Below are 20,714 nucleotides of genomic sequence, written 5' to 3'. Positions count from 1 at the left end.
ATTACTCCCCGTGAGTCTGTGAGCCTTCAGGACCACCGGAAGGAACAAAATGCCATCAAGCGTTCCAGTGTTGCTGACAGATCACATACAACACCCGGTGATGGCCTGCATGGGACTGATGGAACATAGAACGGACCTGCACCTCAGGACCTCATGCCTCCAGTCACATCATCGAGCACTGGCCCATAGAAGAATATAGACACCCACTAATCATCACTTGTTTTGAACTGTACCAACATACGTCGCAATAAAATTGTATAAGCGTCGCGATATACCGGATCTCTGTATTAGGGAAAGCTTACCCTTTTGTTAACCTGATCACTGGTTCACGCCGTGAAGGGGTGGAGTGTATGGGAACTGCTGAGTCACGGCCTGAACCTCTGATTAATCACCTGAGGTGAGCCTTGAGTCAGCCAGAGGAGCACAGGTGAAGGCAATTCACCTGTGCTGCCAGAAGGACCTATTTAAGAGCTGGCTACCAGAGGGGAAGGATCTCTTCTGGAGATCCCCTCTTTTGGTATCTTCTGGTGAGCTCAACCCAAGGCTAAGCTCTTCCACTTATTCTCTTTTGTGATCGTTGTCTGCTTTGCCTTACTCTCTTGATTATATTGCAATTATAACATCTTGGTTATACACAATGCTTCTTTTGTGTGCTATGAAATCCATGAAACCAAACAGCTAACTGTAACGAATTCAGATGCCACTGGCTTTAAGCAAGTAGTTTATTAGTTAATCAACTCTTTACATGATTGACTTTACCAGCCCACCCACAGCAAAGGCAGGTGAGGACCAGCCCATGACTCAGTCTCAATCTGGGCATCACAGACATTCCAACTCCCATCTGAAACTTCTCCCTGTGCATTTTACCTGACAAGAACACACATTCAATTGAGAAAAGAGCATACCTACTAAATTCCAATATTGCACGTCATAATATTCACGAATATCAGGGGGGAAGTTAGAAGACTTTAGGAAAAACTATAACAGTGAATAAGTATTTGGATCAGTATCGGTTCAAATGACAGCATTGCTACAGGGATCGCTTCCAGCTCTGAAGACTGATAACATAGATAGTGACACTCAGTTGTGACAGATGACTAAAAAATCACCTTTTTCCATGCATTTCCAAACAAGCACTGTGCTAGCCTTGTGTCAAGTGGCATGCATTTACACCTGCAATGAGCACCAGTGTTTTCAATGACTGCTAGCACCAAGTGCAGGCCAACTGCAAACAATGAAGCTGGGGACGTACTTACTTGAGTACACACCCTCTCTTTCCCCAAGTTATGGGATGAATTGAGACAATCCTCAATAGTATTTTTAGCCAAGGAAACCAGGAACTGAATTCTGCACCAACCATGTGGCTCATAGGCTTTCAAGAGAAGTCATAACAGGGCACCTTGCCCTTCCGTTGTTGGACAAAATGTTTAAAAGGAATTGGGTGAACTGGTACATGCAGGCTATTTCTTACATTTGACAATTTAAAGTCTCTATTGCTTGGACAAAGGTAGAGAAGATACACAGAATGCTTTGCAATGCCTGAACTGTATGCATAAAGAGATGTAGCTCTGATTTCCTCATATGTGTATTCTGAAATTCTAGGAAGCACAATATTTCACAGTGGCAAGTTTCACTGGCAACCTGAAATATTCCAAAATAAAACAATATATCACATTTAGCCATCACTTTTTTTTTTTTTTTTTTTTTTTTTTTTTTTTTCCTGGAGTTCCTCTCTCTGTGTAAAGCAACAGAGATGCCTGTGTTTTATCAGAACAGGTCATCAGTATCAGCACAATTAGCTAGCACATGACAGCTCATGCTGTCACTCTAAGCCCAGGAAAGTCCTGTACCACAGGCCTGTCAGGGAGCTGTATCTGTATCCAGTGCACTCCCAGTGAAGCCTGGGGCCTTCAGCATGCATCACATGCACAGCATGGCTGCCGAACTAACTGAACCAGCAAGACCCCCATGCAGAAGAGAGTGAGAAGCTTTTTGTCAGCTACAAAATATTCGTAAAGCAACATGCATCACCCTGTGCTGAAACCCATGACTCCTTCAAAGCGACCCCTACAGCATTAAACCAGCAAAGTTGCAGATGAGCTAATGAATTATTAGTTACACTGGTTCTCCACGTGCTTTGCTGAAGAACACGTGAGGCTAGAGAACAAGCTGTGAATCAGAAATTAGCAAAGCGATTCCCATGCTGTGCAGAAGTGCATACAGTACTGCCAACAAACAGTACTAAAACAGCAGGAAGAATCACAAAACCATTCCAGCATTGTTTCTTGCTGCTCCTTTGGATGCTCTGCCAATACAAGGAGGGCTGTGACAGTGAATACACATAAATTTGATGGCAAGTACTCTTGTGCCATTAAAAGAAAACACTTTGTGGAGCTATCCAACCACAAGCGATGTAAATGAAAAAATAAGATTGAAAAAGCATATTCAGCTGAGATACTACCAAAAATGCCTCATTAGTCAGATTGATTATGTCACATCAAAGCCTGTACTTCCAGGGTCTCATCCTTCCCCCTCTCTTATTGCCTCTTAAGGTCAGACACGGGACAAACACATCAACGCAGGGTGAATGTGCTTTCCTTATCCCCTCTAACACAGTTCAGAACAGTAAACTTTTGGACTACCTGTGGGAAATATCACTTTTCCAATGAAGATTTCCCATTTTAAGAGTTACACTGCAAAAATGGCATTTAGCTGATATTCTAAGAATCAACCTGTAAAAATACAGTAATAATTCAGTTACTGTATCAGACACAAAACAGTTTGCTCTGGAAAACCATTCCCCAAGAAAGGAGGCAGCCACATGAGGGAAATAACTCCTTTAAAACCCAAGTTCCTCCCCTTGAGATGTGCAGTCCGCTCCCCAGGCATGCTGCTTGCCTGAAACTCCTTAAACTGGAAGGCTCATGCTCCACTCAGATAGCAGTTCTTATCACACAATGTTACAGAGTCCAAACATACTATATGGAAAGTCCACACTTGTGATGAAAATCAAATCTGAACAGCATTCCTGCAATTTCTGCTTTGATGTGCAGCACCTTGGTGAAAGAACACTGTGCAATAACACAAGCAGAATGGGTACTATGTTAATCCAGTCTGCCCTGAGGAATCTTTATAGTATACGAGTATTATGAAATATATCATATATAAATATAAATCATATAAAATATAAATATAAATATAAAATATAAATATAAATCATATAAAAGTATCATCTTTTAAACTGTCCCCTTCAAACATATGTATAAGCAGCAAGAAACAACGATGAAGGCCGACCTGCAGATATAATCACTTAAAATAAATACAAAAGTTCTGTTTACTTATAAGAAGTTCATCTCCATTCCTAGAAGCCATGGGCTAAAAGCAGCGAGGGATAAGTTATGCAGCTGACGTGCCTAAACTCTCTCAGGTCTTCCCTTGGAGGTACAAAAGGTGCCTTATTGACTGATGGGAATAAGTAAGACATGAGATAGGCCATTAACAGTAAACTGCTTTCTCAATTAAGCACTGCAATTGTCAGGTAGCTTTTAGCAGCTTCCTTGACTGTTCACGTGACGGATGGTAGCTGTGTTCTCGGCTTTCTGTTGTGTCCAGCATTTATGCAGATTACCAAAATGAAAAATGTACAATTCCAATATCCAGATAGATCAAGTTGTTAAAGTACGCTGTCAAAAAAACACAATTCCTTTCATTTATTGTTAAAAAAACAAGCCACCTTAAAGGGGGAAATATATTTTGAAGCAACAGTAAGATAACATAATGAATCAGAACAAGGAGGAAAATAGAGACTATTTTTATCAATGATGTCTTCCAGAAACAGTGGGCCCAAAAAAGAATTGCATCAGGATCTGATCACAGTGCTTACTAAATTGCTTTTTCTGTGTCTGACACTCTTTATAAGAAATGTCTCCAACAGAGAACCTGTGCTGGAGACTAAACGAAATGCATTATGCAATAGGCCTCATGACTCAGTGTGCACATATAATCTCCCGTGCAATTCAGGCAGAAGTGAGAATTGAATTTGGAGGTTGTGCTTGTTACAATGTGATGACTGCAGTTACAGAACAATAAACGTTTCCTTCTGACATCCCATGTATTTTTTTTTTCATACAAACCACAAAGACTGTTTGTTGGCCATTATTTCTGCTCAGGATTCAGAACGAGGCACAGAAGAGCCGCAGGAAAGCAAGTTACAAAATCCAAGCCAAACCTACAAAGACTCACCAAAAATAAAAGATAAAGATCAGCACGACACTAACGTAACGATTTAAAGTTTCTTAGATTTATTACAACAAGAAAGTCTATGAAACATCATCCCCATTTTGTCTTCTGTTAAGCACGTTCATCTCAGATGGGGAAAAAATAGAGTTTTGAACTGTGCCAACACTTGCTACTTTCAGCTGAGTTTGCACACACTTAATCTTACTTGCTGCTGTTAAGGAGAAGAAGCTGATGGCTTCTCTATGCCATAAGAATTGTTTATAATATAATATAATAGAGGATGCATAAAGAGATGTGATCAGTGGTATGACCAAAAGCTTGAAACTGCCTGACCACTAGTAAACACTGGCTTGGCAAGTATCTTTCAGCCTAGATAAAAAGACAAGGGGTATGCAAAGAGCCTGTAAAATTGTTAGTGTGTGTAGGATCAACTGCTTACAGCCTCTTCCGAGGCAGAAACTTGAAGCATCTCACCAAATCAGCTGGTGGTAGGCTGAAAATGGGCAGAACAACCAAGTTCTTCATCCAAACAGAGTCAAGCTGTGGTGCTCCTTGCTACAGGCATGATAGGGGCTAGAAGTTCTGCATGGGACAAGTATCAGGCATGCTTGTAGAACAAAAGAAAACAACAACAACAACAAATCTCCAGCATGAGTTTTTAGACAGCACTTCTAATTGTGCCATAGGAGAACCCTCTAGGGAACCAGAACCGGGCCACTGATTGGACCCTTTCATCTGTGGGACTGCAGGCAAAAGTAGCAGTACAGCAATTCACTTAAAATGCAAAAACGGTGCCAATGCTACAGAACGTTACTTTAAGCTTTGAGAAGAAACATTTACATTAACTTTACTAATTATTTATCCTATTTTTCCAAATAAATGGTACGTACTTCTCTTATTCAGACACAGGAATGCCAGCTGCAATTGCTTATCATCTTACTTGTTCAAGCTCTGCCCACCACTGTTCTTTTCTCATTCACATTTGTTGCTCCGTCAACAGAAAAAATTAAGCAGAGATTTAATGCAGACATTGAGATACAAAATTGACTGCCGCCATAATCATGATCACTTTAACATGTTTCTTTAATAGTAACGTTAACAGTGGCATTACTACCTCTTTTAAAGGGAAGGTTATAGAAAAACTAGTTTCCCAAACACATTTAATTATTTTTTTCAGCAAATTTAAATAAAATTTAGTAAACAATTTTTAGTAAGTTTGTACAGTTGCATAGATGCATTGTGGGTGCATATACATGCAGCTTACTATTCCCACATACTTGATTTTTGGAAGAAAACATCTACTTTACTAAGAGAAGCAATTCTGCCTTTCCATGAACAGATACATCTGTATTAAGCTTCTATTCTACTGAATGAGATAAAGTTCATTATCACATCTTTTTCAAATGTAGTGAAATTCTACTCTAATATTTGCATGTTTTTCTCAAATCCCAGTACTATTCCTGAAGGAAAAGCTGCTGCCCCCTTTCCCAGAGCAGCCACTGGACCTGGTGATGATGACAAGCTGCTCAGGGAAGACGTGTGTACCCCAGAGAGGAAGTCTTTGCTCTTTTATCTCCAATTCTCTAAGGATGTATACCTGTCTACAGAATCTTAACTACTGCAATATTTGATCATCTGGACACCTGCTATAGCCTGCAGCCTGTATATCGTGACAACAAAATGACAAGAGAAGCATTTTCCCCACCAAACCCTTAATGAACACTTAGTTTACAGTTTAATAGGGTAAGCTAGCAATGGAAATTATAATTAACTCTATGAGAAACGATGCTACAACATCAGTGAGATTTTTTCTGAAGTGAAGTTCACTGATAAGGCACCACTGTAAAAGTACTTTGTCTAAATGTCAACATCTAAAACTTTTAAATGTTTCTAAAATGACATTTGAAGATCAAGTGAATTAATTTACACAGTTCCTCTTTGACAATAGCTGCTTTTCATGCCGTAAAAAACATTGTTTTATGAAATAGAAAACAGAAGAGCATATTTTTAAAAAGGTTTTTTTTTTTTTTTTTTTTTTTTTGTCATGGCAAACATCCAAGACAGCAATTAATTCACAATAGTAGCTGATTGTAATTCAAGATAGAGGTGTGAGCTTGGAATGAGACAGAGATGATGCTTTATGAGGCACTTTTTCCTCTCCTGAAGTGAAGGTTTAGAGGAGAGAAAGGCACAATTACTTCATCTCTGAAATCCCTTCATGACTTCACAGAGATCAAGAAAGTCCCAAACACTGTGTTGTGGGATATCTTGAAGAAGCAAGGAACCACACTTTCCTGCTGCAATTATTTTTGTAAGCCACATAGCCTAGCATATTATGCTCAAGCCTTATTTATTTCAAGGCAACCTGCTGTTTGTATGTTTTTTTGCCCCTAACTTCATAATGAAAATTCAAGAGTGAATAAAGAACATGATAGGATAAAATAACAAGATATTTTAATTAAGACTAGATTGTTTGGTAATTTTTCTAATTCATCAATTGCACAGGTTTTTGGCATTAATTCTATCATAAAAAGAGAAGCAGGCTTATACCAGCAGACCTGTGCTACTGCACACATCAAACCCATTCAGGAACTGTGGAGATCTGTCTTCAACGTTTATGTATTTAGCTTACTTAGCTCGTCTGCCAGTCCAGAGCTTGAATCAAAGAAGATTATTTTCATTTCTAAAAGGAAATGACTTCTAATTACAGCCCCACAGTTACTTTTCCAAGCAAAAAATCAAAGCCCTTTTTCTTCAGAGCTTCTGACAAAGCCATAAGAATTCAATATGCTCAATTAGCATTCCCATTAAGCTTCTAAAGAAAATTACAAACAACAGAATTCTTCTGAATATGGAGATGGTTCCATTAAAGTTATGCATATTTTCAAATCGGTCATTTTTACCATTTTATTCTCCATTGCTTTCAATTATTAAAATATTGAAGGAAACTCTTCAAAACTTCACTTTATCCCTTGATAAATACCTAGAATATTTGCCTGTCCTCACCATCAGCCAAATACACAGTCTAGACTAGACGTCTAGAGATGCACTAAAGTTCTTGCTCTTCCTGAGGCCACCAGGGAGATCCATAACTACTGTGTATCACAGGCTGCTTGATAACCCAGTCCTGGAAACAAACGTGTTTATCTCCTCCCAAGCATGTATTCAAAGATCATCTGCAATTTTATATTTACAGAAGGATTAGCATTACTGAAAACCCAAAGCTTGCAAAGCATAGAATCATAAGATCACAAGGTTAGAAAGGATCTACCAGATCATCTAGTCCAACTGTCTTCCATCACCACTGCTACCACAAACTAAACCATATCACGCAGCACGTCATCCAGATGCCTCTTGAACACTGCCAGGGACGGCGACTCCACCACCCCCCTGGCAGCCATTGCAGTGCCTGACCACACTCTGAGAGAAAAAGTTCTTTCTTACGTCTAACCTGAACCTCCTCTGGTACAACTTGCAGCCATTTCCTTGGGTCCTGTTTATTGCCTGGGAGAAGAGGCATATTTAACCAATTCTTTGTGCACATTATGAAAAACCATGTCCATGTGTGCTCCTGTTCTATTTTTCAATGAAAATCACTCGTCCTCCTTCCAGCTGCCTCACTCCTCTACAGCATACAAAACAAATGAGAGGGAATCTCCACCCTAATAATTCCACATTTAAATCAATTTCCTGCATTGTTAAAGTTAGAAAGAGACAAGTTTACCTGTCCTCTAACTGAAGTGCATCTATATTTAAAATCACTAGTTAATCTTCAGTATGAGACAGTGACTCAAGCAGGTAAAATGCTTGCCTACCTAGGAGAGATTACTGAGAACAGTCCTCAGCTTATGTGATCCCATATTAAAGTTACTGTCAATTTTACTGATAATTCTTTTTAATTAGTCATACTGTTTTGGTATACTCCCAAATACATAAAAATTAATTACCTGTGACTTCACATCCTTATTATTTTAACCTTTTCATGCTTCACTAATTTTCAGTTAAAAAAAAAAAGTCTCTACTTATCAAGAGACTGCATATGGAAGACAGGCAATCAATTGTAACAGAAGACTTAAAACTCCTTTTATGACTACTTATCACGCACTAGCAGATAATCAATAGCTTACCAAAGCCATCCATTTTGATTTGCTGAAAGAGCCATTTCCATAGTTAATTCAAATCATTGGCATCAAGTTATTTGAAAAAAACATTAAGCTAGTAAATCTGCGGTGAACTCTACTGTGTATTTAACATCGTCCATTACCTTGAACTTATTATCAGATAACCTCTGATATTACTGTAATTACAGTGAAAAGAGTGAAAAAAAAGCAAATAGGAAGTTTATCCATAAATGTCAGAAGGGAAACTGCACCCAAGAGAGGATTTTATCATCAGATTTGAATTGCTTTCCAACTTTCAAAGTAATTCAAGATTGCCTATCAGTTCATCACGCATCTCTGCTTAAATTTAATTAGAAAAATTGCTACCTGCTGCTCAGATACACTGAAAACAACTGGGCCATAACAATTTGCTTTTCTCAATAAAAATACACTGACAAATACATACCTGTCACAGAAATCAATCTTCATTTTCTCTTTCCTAATCTGAGCCTCAGGTTTTACCTAGAGTGCTAATGAAAGATTAATACCTGGAAAATGGGTCAATTTGCTCATTTTTCAGCCAGTGGCAAAGGGCCACAGGCACTAGGAAGATTCTTCTCTCATTTACTGAATAAGAAACAACCTAAGAATGTATAGGTACAGCTCACTTTCTTAATGCATTTCTCTAGTTAGCTCCTGTAGCACGACTGAAATGACAGATGCCACTGCTGATAACCATCTAATTTTTGGCTTCTAAATACATAGGAACTCATTTACCTTATATCTAAACAGGTGAAAGCATATGCTGTCTTCAGAAAATTCAGCCTAACATGCACCAAGAGTTGCCCTGCCTTTCTATATATAAATATTCTAATACATAATGCATAGACAGGAAAGTACACAAACATGTAGGAAATGGTGAGTGGAGACAGGACGAGGGGAAACGGCCGGAAATTGCAGCATAGGAAGTTCTGCACAAATGTGTGCAAGAACTTCTGTACAGTGAGGTGACGGAGCACTGGAACAGGCTGCCCAGGGAGGTGGTGGAGTCTCCTTCTCTGGAGATGCTCAAGACCTGCCTGGATGCCGACCTGTGCGACCTGCTGTAGGGAACCTGCTTTGGCAGGGGGGTTGGACTCAATTATCTCTGGAGGTCCCTTGCAACCCCTACAATTCTGTGATTCTGGGAAATAAAGACTTCCCAGTATTATTGGGTCTTATACTCAGAAACGGGAGCAGTTATGAACAAAATGCAAAATGATTATGATATTACATATGATGAACTTAAATGGAAATGAGGACAACATACATATGGTGAAACCAAGCATTTAACAGCCTATACTATAACATGAGGCCTGATTTTCCATCATCCAGAGCTCCTACATCTATTAGGGAACAGCTGCAGTAACCTTTAACTTTCACCTTCTATCTTTTGTCACACTGATTATATAGGAACTTTGAAATAATGGCTGACTGAAGTTGTTGTTCCAAACTAAACATTTATTTAAAAACTAAGCATGCTTACTTCTCATTCCTATCAAGCCTTGAAGCCATGAGATACGAAGAACACCAGCATTTGTTATTTTAAAGGCAAGAGAAATCCTCAGGCGATGGGAAGCTAGTTAAGTCACAGATGAACACAACACATTTAATAAGAAATTCGCTGTTTTCCATGTATTGATTACTGAGAAATGCACATCAGTATGCAAAACTAAGATGAGTTTCTAATATTGGAAGGGATAAAGAATTAGATGGAAGAAAAAGACCCCAAACTTCTCAGAAAGAGAAAGTGTAACACTAAAGACCAGGCTAGGCAGCAAGATATGTCTCTACAAACAACCAGACTCTCCTAGAGTCCCCTGACATACTGCCTATTTCAGCTAAGTCTAAATGCCATATGTTATTGCACAGCCACTTATTCAAAATGCTAGATCACTTCTGGGTCTGTTCAGCTCAGGGAAAAGAAGACTTAGGGGGAAGGATCAGATTAATGTTTACAAATTTGTAAAGAGATGTGGGAGGCAAATGGGTGAGGCGAGGCTCTTCTCGGCAGTGTGTAGCGATAATACAAGGAGTAATGGCCTGAAACTTGAACGCTGGATGTTCTGTGCTAACATGTGGAACAGCTTCTTCATGGTAATGTTGACGGAGCACTGGAACAGGCTGCCCAGAGAGGTGGTGGATTCTTCTTCTATGGGGACATTCGAGACCCATCTGGACACCTACCTGTGCAACCGGCTGTAGGGAGCCTGCTTTAGCAGGGGGTTGGACTCAATGGTCTCTTGAGCTCCCTTCCAACCCCTGCAATTCTGTGATTCTTTCCTTGCAAAAAATGTTAAGAGAAACACACGATTCTCCTACTGATAAAAGCAAAAAAAAAAAAAAAAAAAAAAAAAAGTGACACTCTAAATGTTCAACTGTGCTCAATTATGGACTCATTCTAGGATGAAGAATAAATATCATCCCTGACAACCAGTAGAGTAGAAACTCTACTGTACACTACATGGTTTTATCTAAATCATGAGTTAGGTGCCCTAATACACCGAGACTGTTATCCTTAGAATCATGTTACAGTGCTTCACACAGCAAGCAAAAAAACTTCAGTGCATTTACTAACAGTCCCAAAACCTTGAGAGCATTTATTATGCTGAGAAAGAATAATTAGAAACCAATTAAATCTCACCTGATGCTCGCTGTAACTAAATCATAAGCACAGCACGTAGTCTACATACACAAAATAAGCCAAAAAGTTGGCTTGTCTCTTTCCATTTTTAAATAAAAGATTTCAAGTCTTTGTTCATGTGTGCATGTGTGTGATAAAGAAGAAAAAGGCATGCTGAGACACAACTGCTTCAGAACCTAACAAACTTGCTCAATTAGCCACGAGCACTTCCAGAACCAGCGGCTCCTGGCAGCCTGGTCTGGTGGTTGGTGACCCTGCACATAGAAGGGGGGTTGAAACTAGATGATGATTGTGATCCTTTTCAACCCAGGCCATTCTATGATTTGAACATGGCATACCTAACCAACAACTGAATTGGAAAGAAAAACCCACTGACTGTACAATCAGATAACGAGGAACTGTCCTGAAATCCCTTCAGAAACAACTGTTATGTGGTTGCCATACACTCAAAGGTACTGAAAAGCAGCACAACCTTTGCAATGTTTATTACTTATAAACAGTAAGTGTAATTGCTATTTGGGCAGAACCGATTGGGCCTGTTTTCCTAAAGAGGTGCCCTGTGTTCCCTACAGCATCATGTGACAGACTTCAGAATACCAGCAAGTAATGAAAATATAAAAGGCGGCTTTTAGAAAGCAGCTCTCAATTGATGGCGTAATCATTGGTCTGACGCAAAACACATCTTTATCACTAGCTTGGAATTCTGCAAAAGATGCACAAGCTCAAGTAAGAATTATTTGTTCGCTTCGTCAAGATAAGCTGAAGTTTTGTTGTATTTACTGTACATTTTAAATTTGGAACACTATGAATCAACAAGGTATGCAAATGCATATATGAAAGTAAATGAATCTTTTTCCCCTTCTATGAATTATTCAAAACCTAAGATCCAATTTTCTGGTGAAAAAAGAAAAAAATCACAAAACTCAATTTTTGTGCCAGTAGATTTCACCTTACCATCAGAAGTCAGTTTTTTGTAGTTTCCAAACTACAAAATTACTGTTTGTTTGGAGGAGCTTTTTGTCATTGGCTTTAAGCTGGTGATCCTATGCTCAGACCCATCTCCTCGAGCCCCAGCGCTCCACAGGGCTGCTAGGCCCACAGATTGTGAAGTCCCTGCTGACAATTCCTAAGGACTCCAGGACAACTGGCACAAAAATAAATACTTTCTGTATAGAAAGATTCATCAGCTGTGCGTTAATAAGCAATGTTCCATAACGCTGCTAGTTGTTTAAAGTGCTGAATCTTGAATCAGCACAAAGAAAGCCACGTAGGTGTCACAGAGTACATGACTTTTCATGTGGACTGATAATTATCTGATGGAACCTGATAATGAATCAGTCTGTTGCAAAACGAGCCCAGCAGCTGATTATATCAGCCTAATCTATGTTTAACTGCTAATTGCCTTTCAGCCTTTTGCAGGACGATGAAAAATAACTGAGCACAGAAAAAGACAAAACCTTCACAGAATAAGTACATCAAGAATTGACTAAAGAGGGAAGAAGTAGGAGAAAGTATCCTTCCAATGCTGAAACACACAAGGGTTGTTTTTTTTTTTTCTTTTTTAATTTAATGACTTGAGCATATTGTTAGTAAAATATTATTTACTAAAGACTTTCTGAGACGAAGAAAAAATATTACTAGATTTGACCAGATACAGAAAACATAGAGGCAAATATAAAATGATGCAAAAAAACAAGGTTTCCTCAGAAACTGAAATACAGCTAACAGTGAATTATTTCCTAAAGATTAACTAGGACAGTAACAATTAGGAAAAACAGACTAGTACTTGGACTAATTAAGTAGGTGGTTCAAACATGTAACCTTTCACCTGTCAGAGGCAGACACTGCTTTTCTTTTTATTATAAAGCAATATACTCAGCTTTTGGAACTTGAACTCTTTGAAAAGTTTATGCTAACTCATTTTAAAACATCACTGAAGCTGTAGCTTACACTCTCCTAAAGGAAATTAAGATTTGCATCTGTATTATGAGACAGAACTTTAAATAATGACTTGAATGTTGTTTTGTCATGGGCCTTGGTGTCTTTTCTGCAAGATAATTTTTGCAATGAATTTCAGAAGAGTTTAAACTTCATTTTCTCCTCCCTGAGAACTTCTGAATCAGACACAACAGGTGGGACTTCACAAGCAAATTAAAGCCCAGGGAAGCCATAAATAATGTAGGTGTGAATTACAGGCTGTTAATTTAGCTGTGTTTGAGTTTCAGCAGCAATAAAACAGTTGAGCTCCCAGTGCTCACCTTACACAGGATAAAGCATTCAGAATAGCTAATGTGCTCTCCATAGGTGAAAAGTTTGTTTACTCCGGAGGAAGAGATTCTGCCTACTCTAAGAAGTTTTAACAATACAACCATTTCACAACAGTAACTGGTGCTTATGTTATCTTAGCCATAATCATAGAGAGAACTGAACAGAGAGGAACCTTAGAAGATTTCTTAGGGCAACTCTTGCATCTAGGGAGGAACAACCACATCCATCTGTACAGATTAGAGGATAAACCGTTGGAGAAGCTCTCTGCACAGAATGACCTGGGTGTCACGGGGGACAACAGGTAGGCCATGAACCAGCAGCGTGCCCTCGTGGCCAAGAAGGCCAGTGGTATCCTGGGGTGCATTAAGAACATGGCCGACAGGTCAAGGGAGGTGATCCTCCCCTCTGCTCTGCCCTGGTGAGGCCACATCTGGAGCACTGTGCCCAGGGTCCTGGGCTGCTCAGTTCAAGGGATGTTCTAGAGACAGTCCAGCAGGGGGCCACAAAAACAGCCAGGGCCTGGAGCATCTCCCATAAGAGAAAAGGCTGAGAGACCCGAGGCTGTTCAGACTGGAGAGGAGAAGATAGAGGGAATTTTATAAATGCTTATAAATATCTAATGAGTGAGAGTAAAGCAGATAAGGCCAGGATCTTTTCTGGTGTCCAGCAACAGGACAAGAAGGAACAGGCACTGCAACTTCCATCTGAACGTGAGGAGAATCGTCTTTACTGTGAAGGTGACAACAGACAGGAACAGCTGCCCAGAGAGGTCATGAAGTTTACTCCTCTGGAGATACAGAAGACTCACCTGGATGCTCTCCTGTACAGCCTGCTGTAGGGAACCTGCTTCAGCAGGGGCTGGACTAGGTGATCTCCAGAGGTCCCTTCCAATTGCTACAATTCTGTAATAGCCCTAATGAGACTGTGATGGCACTTAATTACAGTGGATCACTGGTGATGAGCTGCAGAAGGGAGAGTCACAAAGTGAGGCAGCCATTGATGAAGTCCTACCTTCTGGCCATGCTCAGTTAACGTGCTGACTTACAAATACTATTATCACATGTTATTCTATATGCCCACCAGATGGGACCATCAGATAACCTCTGGCTCTGCCTGGAAGATATGCAGCTTTGGGACAATTTGCACCATCTGTGCAAATAGCAGAAATGCAAAACATTTTTCTTTTTTTTTTTTGTTTTTAATTACAAGTGTATAAACACTAATCATACAGCACTCCACACAGCCTGGAGCAGATTTAATAGAATTATTAATACTGCCACAAGGCAGACATCAGATCAACTCTCAGAAGGCATAATGTAAGTGCTGGTACTGTTTTTGAGGAAAAATTGTTTCTCCGGTAATGAAGAGATCCATTAACTTTGCTGGTCTCTTTCATTTCACCTGCAAAAGCCATAAACAAAGCCCAAGCTGTATGGATGCTTCATTGCTAATGCATCAAACTGCTTTGGAATTTCTAAAGGAAACAAGCTTGGAAAGAAAACACTCTATTTACCTCAGCAAACTCAGCAAACTGGTAAAGGCCAATTAAAGACAACTAATCTTGTAAGACCAAAAAACCCGAGAACCTTTTATTTCCAGTTACATTTAATGTTTTACTTATAAATGCTCCCTTTTAGGGGTCAGTCGAGTAGACACAATGTAAAACAGGACTACTACTTTGAATACTCCTTGACATTCCTTGTTAAAGATTCATTAATATTCCTCTTCATGTTTGCTGTGAAAAATACAAAAAGTACTTAAAAAGTAAATGATGATGCTGGTCTAATAATTCTCCTTTAGCCTACGTAGTAGTTAAGTTTTCCCATTAGGGAAAGACATTAGGGAAATACCATTAGGGACAGTATATTCTGTTCTATTTGCTACTCTTGCTGAAAGGTTCAAATCTTAGAGAGTAGTAAATTTTGATTTTCAAAAAGGAAACAAAAACTAATTAGTGCAAGTAGATTGACATCAAGCATTCTGGGGAGTACAATGGCCACCATCAGCTTCTACACAACCTGACACTGGGGATAGGGTCCTGCATCATTATGGATTCTTGCCTATGTGGTGTAATGCAAAGTTCTTTATATCATGCAGCCATCTCCAAAATACTTCTGACTGAGTTTCTCTGCCCAGGCTGCTTCATCAGATCTGAGGATCCCATTACTTCACTGCCAGAGGACTCTCTGCACCTCCACCATACTGCCGTTTGCAGGACAAATGTGTGTTTTATTAATTGAGGGATTTTTTTTAATTATTATTTTATAAATATAAAATTGTCCTATTGTCTAACTGTATTATAATTTACAAGCCAGATAAATATTTCAAGTACCAAGGTAAAAGTTGTGGTAGACACATCCTTCTTCCACTAATGTTTATCAAAACAGCTGCATCACTGCAAAAAGATAAACAGCAAATAGCAGCTATTTTTATCAAGAGAACCAGTTTCTCGTGTCACAGATCAGACCTCTCAAGGTGCAATTTGACACAAAACAGCCAAAAAGAAAACAGAAAAAGCTGGCACCTGAACAGCTTTGGAAGTCAAACAAATGTATTTTGCAACTCAGAAGTAATCACTAGCCAGATTTCTGCAGGCCTTCCTCGCAGACATCACTTTGCCTTGTAGCGCCCAGCACATGCCTGTCCACAGCAAGGGCAAGAATGAAGACAGAGCTGAGTTCCTTCCATCTGTGAGAGCTGCCTCAGGACAAGTAGATGACCTCTGTCCTGCCTTTTGGTAGCTAGATTAAAAACAAATAAATAAATGTAACAACCAAGCACTGATCTTTCTTAATTACTGCCTTACCTGCCTCTGTACTGTGAATGCCACTTGATCTGTGTGGATAAAATGGGGTCACAATCTCTCATTCTCTGCTTAGCTTGGGTACCCCACTAACCCTGATGAGGCCACATACTGAGCTGAGGAATAACACGCAGTTTCCTTCAAATGATGTTACATGCAAGCCACATTCATCTAATGCATGTATTCACAAAGTCAAATTCAGCCACTGCAATTAGAAATACCATGGTGTAGAAGTGAAAAAAGAGTAGCATAAATCAGACTAATAAGATTAAATATGGGATATCCCTTCCCTCCTGATTTTCTGCTATTACAAGCTGAGCGTCAAGGCTCCAGTCTTGCTATAACTTAAAAATAAGGATGCAGTTGTGAGGAAGAGTTTCTCAGCTCAGAGAAATGATCTCTATTTGAGGTGCATAAGGCTTGTAAGATCCAATCTCCCTCCAGTTTGACATCAGGTCCAGTCTGACTTACATAAATTCCCCGAAACTTGTCCCAGACCCTTCTTATACAAAAAGCACAATAACTGAACATCATGACTGCTATAAAGCTTCCTCTATCTCCCAGAGATTGTACTGGCTATTTAACCAGAGCCTGTACTGTTGGTCTCTATAGAAGGAACTGATGAACTCCTGCATATATTGGTGACATTTTCAGCTGGATCTAGATTGGATGTGAGAGATTTTGAGACTTGCTAAGGATGTCATCCTGCGTCAAAGAAGCAGGGCAGCTGCCCTGCTCCAGTGCCCAAGCCCAGACAGAGCTGGAAACCAAACTTGTGGGATGGCCAAAGTCTACATTGGAACAAGACAGCAAAGCAAATAAGGCAGAAAATAGCAAGAACCTCCACACTTTCAGCCTCATCCTCCCCATCTCTTGGTCAGAGAATGCAGGCCAGAGATAGTGTCCTGAGATGAAAAAGGGAAATCATGATCTCGTTGTCAATAGTCAAAGTTAACCTAATGTCAGAGGTTGATCGGGTAGGGGATAAGCCCAATGATTTAACTGGTTCTGCTTTTTTTTTCTTTTTTTTTTCTTAATGTATGAACCAAAGGACATTTACCAGCATTGCTTAAGAAACTTACATAAATCATATTAGCCAAATGCAGAGCATTTCTCCCACTCCAAAGATGCACACTTCCAGCCTACCAAGCAGCCTTCTTCCCCTGTAGGGAAGAAGAATTAGCATCATCTTGCATCAGGATTTTGTAGAGCTCTCATCTCTTCTTTTTGTGGTCCACTGTGCATATCCAAGGGTGAAATGACTGAATTTTATACTAATCCTAACCAGCGTACGCAGTATAAGCAGCTACATGGGATAAGCACTAGCTGCTCTTTAGTGCCTCTTGACTGAAAATAGATACAATGGCAAAGAAACTTTCCAGGGACAAACAACTAAGGCCTCCTTCCCTAAAAATCATCCCCGTGAAGTCTCTAATAATCCGGAAAAGAGGGACAAGTCAAGTACCCTACTCCAAGTGGTTTTTCAGAATATTTCAAGATTACGATGAAGACAGAGCTAAGAATGCAATTACACGATTTCACCAAACTTCAGCAAGACTCAGAGTCTGTAGCAAGCAATATACCACTGTATCAAAGTTGGAATTTCATCTATTCATACAAGTATTTTACTTCAATTTTAATCTGTTTAGCACATGGAACCTGACACAAAGCATGCACAGTCTTTCTAGTTACAGTTCTCCATTGTGTTCACAGAGAAAGACGACAACCAGTTACAAAACAAACACACAAAACTTACAAAAATCAAGAGGACTTACAGGATCAGTCAGTTCTGGCAAGCTTGCTTGGTAGGTGAGAGGTCTGCAGTCACGAGTATTATTCACCAAGATACAAGGAAGAAACATTGGTCCCAGGTCATCCCCATCCAGCACATCCACTGTGAGGGTGGTTGTACTCGTCCTTCGCTCATGAAGATTCTGGGCTCGGTCCTGGGGAGCAAATGGGCGAGATTTTGTGAGATGTTCAGAAGTCAGAATCTACAGAAGGATTTAAAGTTAAAGGTAAGGGCAAGGTGTATAACCTTCCCAAATGTGCAGATTCTACACAATACATAATTATGAAAACTTCAACCTCAGAGCTACAGCCTTCAATTTTCTGAACATTCAAGAGCATAGCGAAGAGCACAAAGGCACACCCTTTAAGCCCATCTTCTACTAGGGAAATGCTGAACATACCACAAGATATATAGGAAAGCAAGTTTACATTACTTTAAAACTATCTTAAAATTGCTTCAGGGGATCCTCCTTTTCCCCATAAATGAAACAGTACCACAACAGTGGTAAACAACAGAACCAAAGTTTTCATTTCAGCCATTATCTGAACAAAAAACAACACAAAAAAGGCCTTCATAGCCCTCAAAGGCACAAAAAAATTCTGCGATGACAGATGTATTAGATACAGTTTACACGTCACTCTTCTCCCGGGAATGCATTATCTACTGCTAGCCGCTGTGTAAAAACCTCCGTATAACCATGTAATATGACTTCAAAGAAAAATCACCTCTTCAAAGAAAACTGCTTTTCAAACATGAAAGATACAACCAAATTGTATCCATTAAACTCATTTGACATCAAATTAGCATTGCTAGATGTGTTAGAAGATGAACACTTAGTGACACTAGAATGCACTTTTCTGCATGGGCTGTACTTCAAATACGCAACTTGTTCCCTGCGCCAGAATGTTGCTTTTTTTTATGCATCTTGAGCAAGCCTTTTTAACCAGCAGTAGTATGTCTAATCTTTTAATGACAGAAAGCACCTAGATACATCTTAAATAGGGTCTACAGAAAAAGAGTGCATCAGACCTGGTATTTTAGAGATGCTTTTCCTCTCCTAGGAAAAAATCCATACCCAGGAACTTAAGGGCCACCTGAATTAGAACTATAAATGGCTATTATGAGATCTATACTTACATTTGCTTGAACAATCACAAAGTAACGAGTCTTTTCCTCATAATTTAGTCTCTCCCGTAGAACTACTGCTCCAGATAAAGTAAGAGGAATATCAAAGGTCCTGTTGGAAGTCTGCAAAAATTAAAACAGTAAGATGAAACTGAACGTGCTTCAAAGTTAAAGGATATTAAAGACTGGCCAGAATGAGATGGCCTATTGAATATCAAAATTGCATGTCTTTTAGATAGTGCTTTTGAACAGTTTCCTGTTCTCTCCCTGCCCAACATACTTGATGAGAATTTCACAGTAAGTATTCTGTAAGTAACAGAATTCTCTCTGGCTGTTTGCAAGTAACTTGTCACTTCTAATCACAAACTGAAGCCTAACTCTCCTGTTTCTTATTGATTCGCCGTGCTGAAAGTACACTGATGTTAAAAAAGCCTTTCACACCTTTGGTCACACCAAAATCTTTCCACGCTTAAGACTACCAGTATAGAATACACTTCACGCTGAAATATGGTGCATGGACAATGGCTGTGGAGCAGTACAAAAACCTCTCGAAAGGAAACACTACAGAGGTACAAAGTACTATTCTCACCTTAGATAACACAAAAAGGCTATTCCCTATCCCCATAAAATTTCAGACATTTGCATAAAAAGTACTATTTTCAGCAATTACATGATAACAACTGTTAAATTTGCCATGTTGATGCATAAAAATATTACTGCAAGGTCCATCACAAACTCTGCCAGTAATATATACAATTTGCTCATGACCAAATTTTTTTGGTTTTTTTTTTTTTTTTGGGTAAACAACTCTGGATATATAAAAAGTACCCAGTGGTACTGTGTACAGATATGTATATATGCATACATACACATACAGGGGAGAAGGAAGACCAACACAAAATATTTATACTGAGGCAAAAAAGGAAGCTAAAACAGAAGGAAGAACCATGTAGAGTTCACTGCTTTTGTCTCCCTCTTGGGATGTGAATCATGCAAGTAGCAGGCAATGTTTTTCACTATCGTAATGAAGTGATGCTGTTTGTGTGTGTATGCACACTCATGCACTTGCATGGGAACTCCAGCTCACAAGTAAGATCCTTCTGGCTGCTTTAGCCCATTTATCTCTGGTTAAAAAGGGAAGAACCAACTGGAAAAGTCTCTGTGGCAGAGGATCAGTCAATGCGTTCCCAAAATAGTGCCCTCTTTCTGGCATTCCTTGGCAAAAAGAAAAATGCATTAAAGTAGAACACTACAATCTGAACTGTTGGGAAGCATCAGAGGAATTTCAGCAAAAAACATTGTAACTTCTTCCCAAAGTGCCTGTATCTGGAGTCCCCCCTCTCGCTCCAGTAGAGTAGCGAATTACAGTAATGGTTCCTTGGTGACGTGAAGTTTAACTTCAGGTGTGTATCAGAACTCTGAAAGTTATCACACCAGATTCACCCCACACATATCCCTTGACTGCTCTGCAAAATCTACTTCTTGCTGCAATACAAACCACTATCCAAGTTCCAAGGCAACTAAGAGATACACAAAGCCAGGGCACAGCTCAGCTGCACCTCTATCCAATGCTGAAATGAGCCAGCATATGCAGGAAGTCAGGGACATCGAAAGCTCTTTTATGCTTCCTGGCAAAGTGACACTGCTTTGTTGCCTGCACACTCCAAGAGAACAGAACTGATTCTCCCTTGAAAAGCTTCAGAG

General features: G+C 39.5%; 1 protein-coding gene across 2 annotated transcripts in view; it reads right to left on the bottom strand.

Moving 5' to 3' along the window:
* The window catches only part of PCDH15 (protocadherin related 15), a 643,190-nt gene that overhangs the window by 204,591 nt on the left and 417,885 nt on the right, over positions 1-20,714 (bottom strand). For both annotated transcript variants that reach the window (XM_042818673.1, XM_042818671.1), the window contains exons 10-11: positions 19,023-19,133; positions 17,869-18,039 (exon numbers count right to left, since the gene is read on the bottom strand). In XM_042818673.1, coding sequence (XP_042674607.1) covers positions 17,869-18,039; positions 19,023-19,133 — 282 coding nt within the window. The remainder of the gene's footprint in view (positions 1-17,868; positions 18,040-19,022; positions 19,134-20,714) is intronic.

The sequence above is a fragment of the Centrocercus urophasianus genome, unplaced genomic scaffold (genome assembly GCF_019232065.1).
Source record: "Centrocercus urophasianus isolate 14NV4802_14NV808 unplaced genomic scaffold, USGS_Curo_1.0 seq_17, whole genome shotgun sequence".
NCBI classification, from domain to species: Eukaryota; Metazoa; Chordata; class Aves; order Galliformes; family Phasianidae; genus Centrocercus; species Centrocercus urophasianus.
This window is presented reverse-complemented; position numbering and strand designations above follow the sequence as displayed.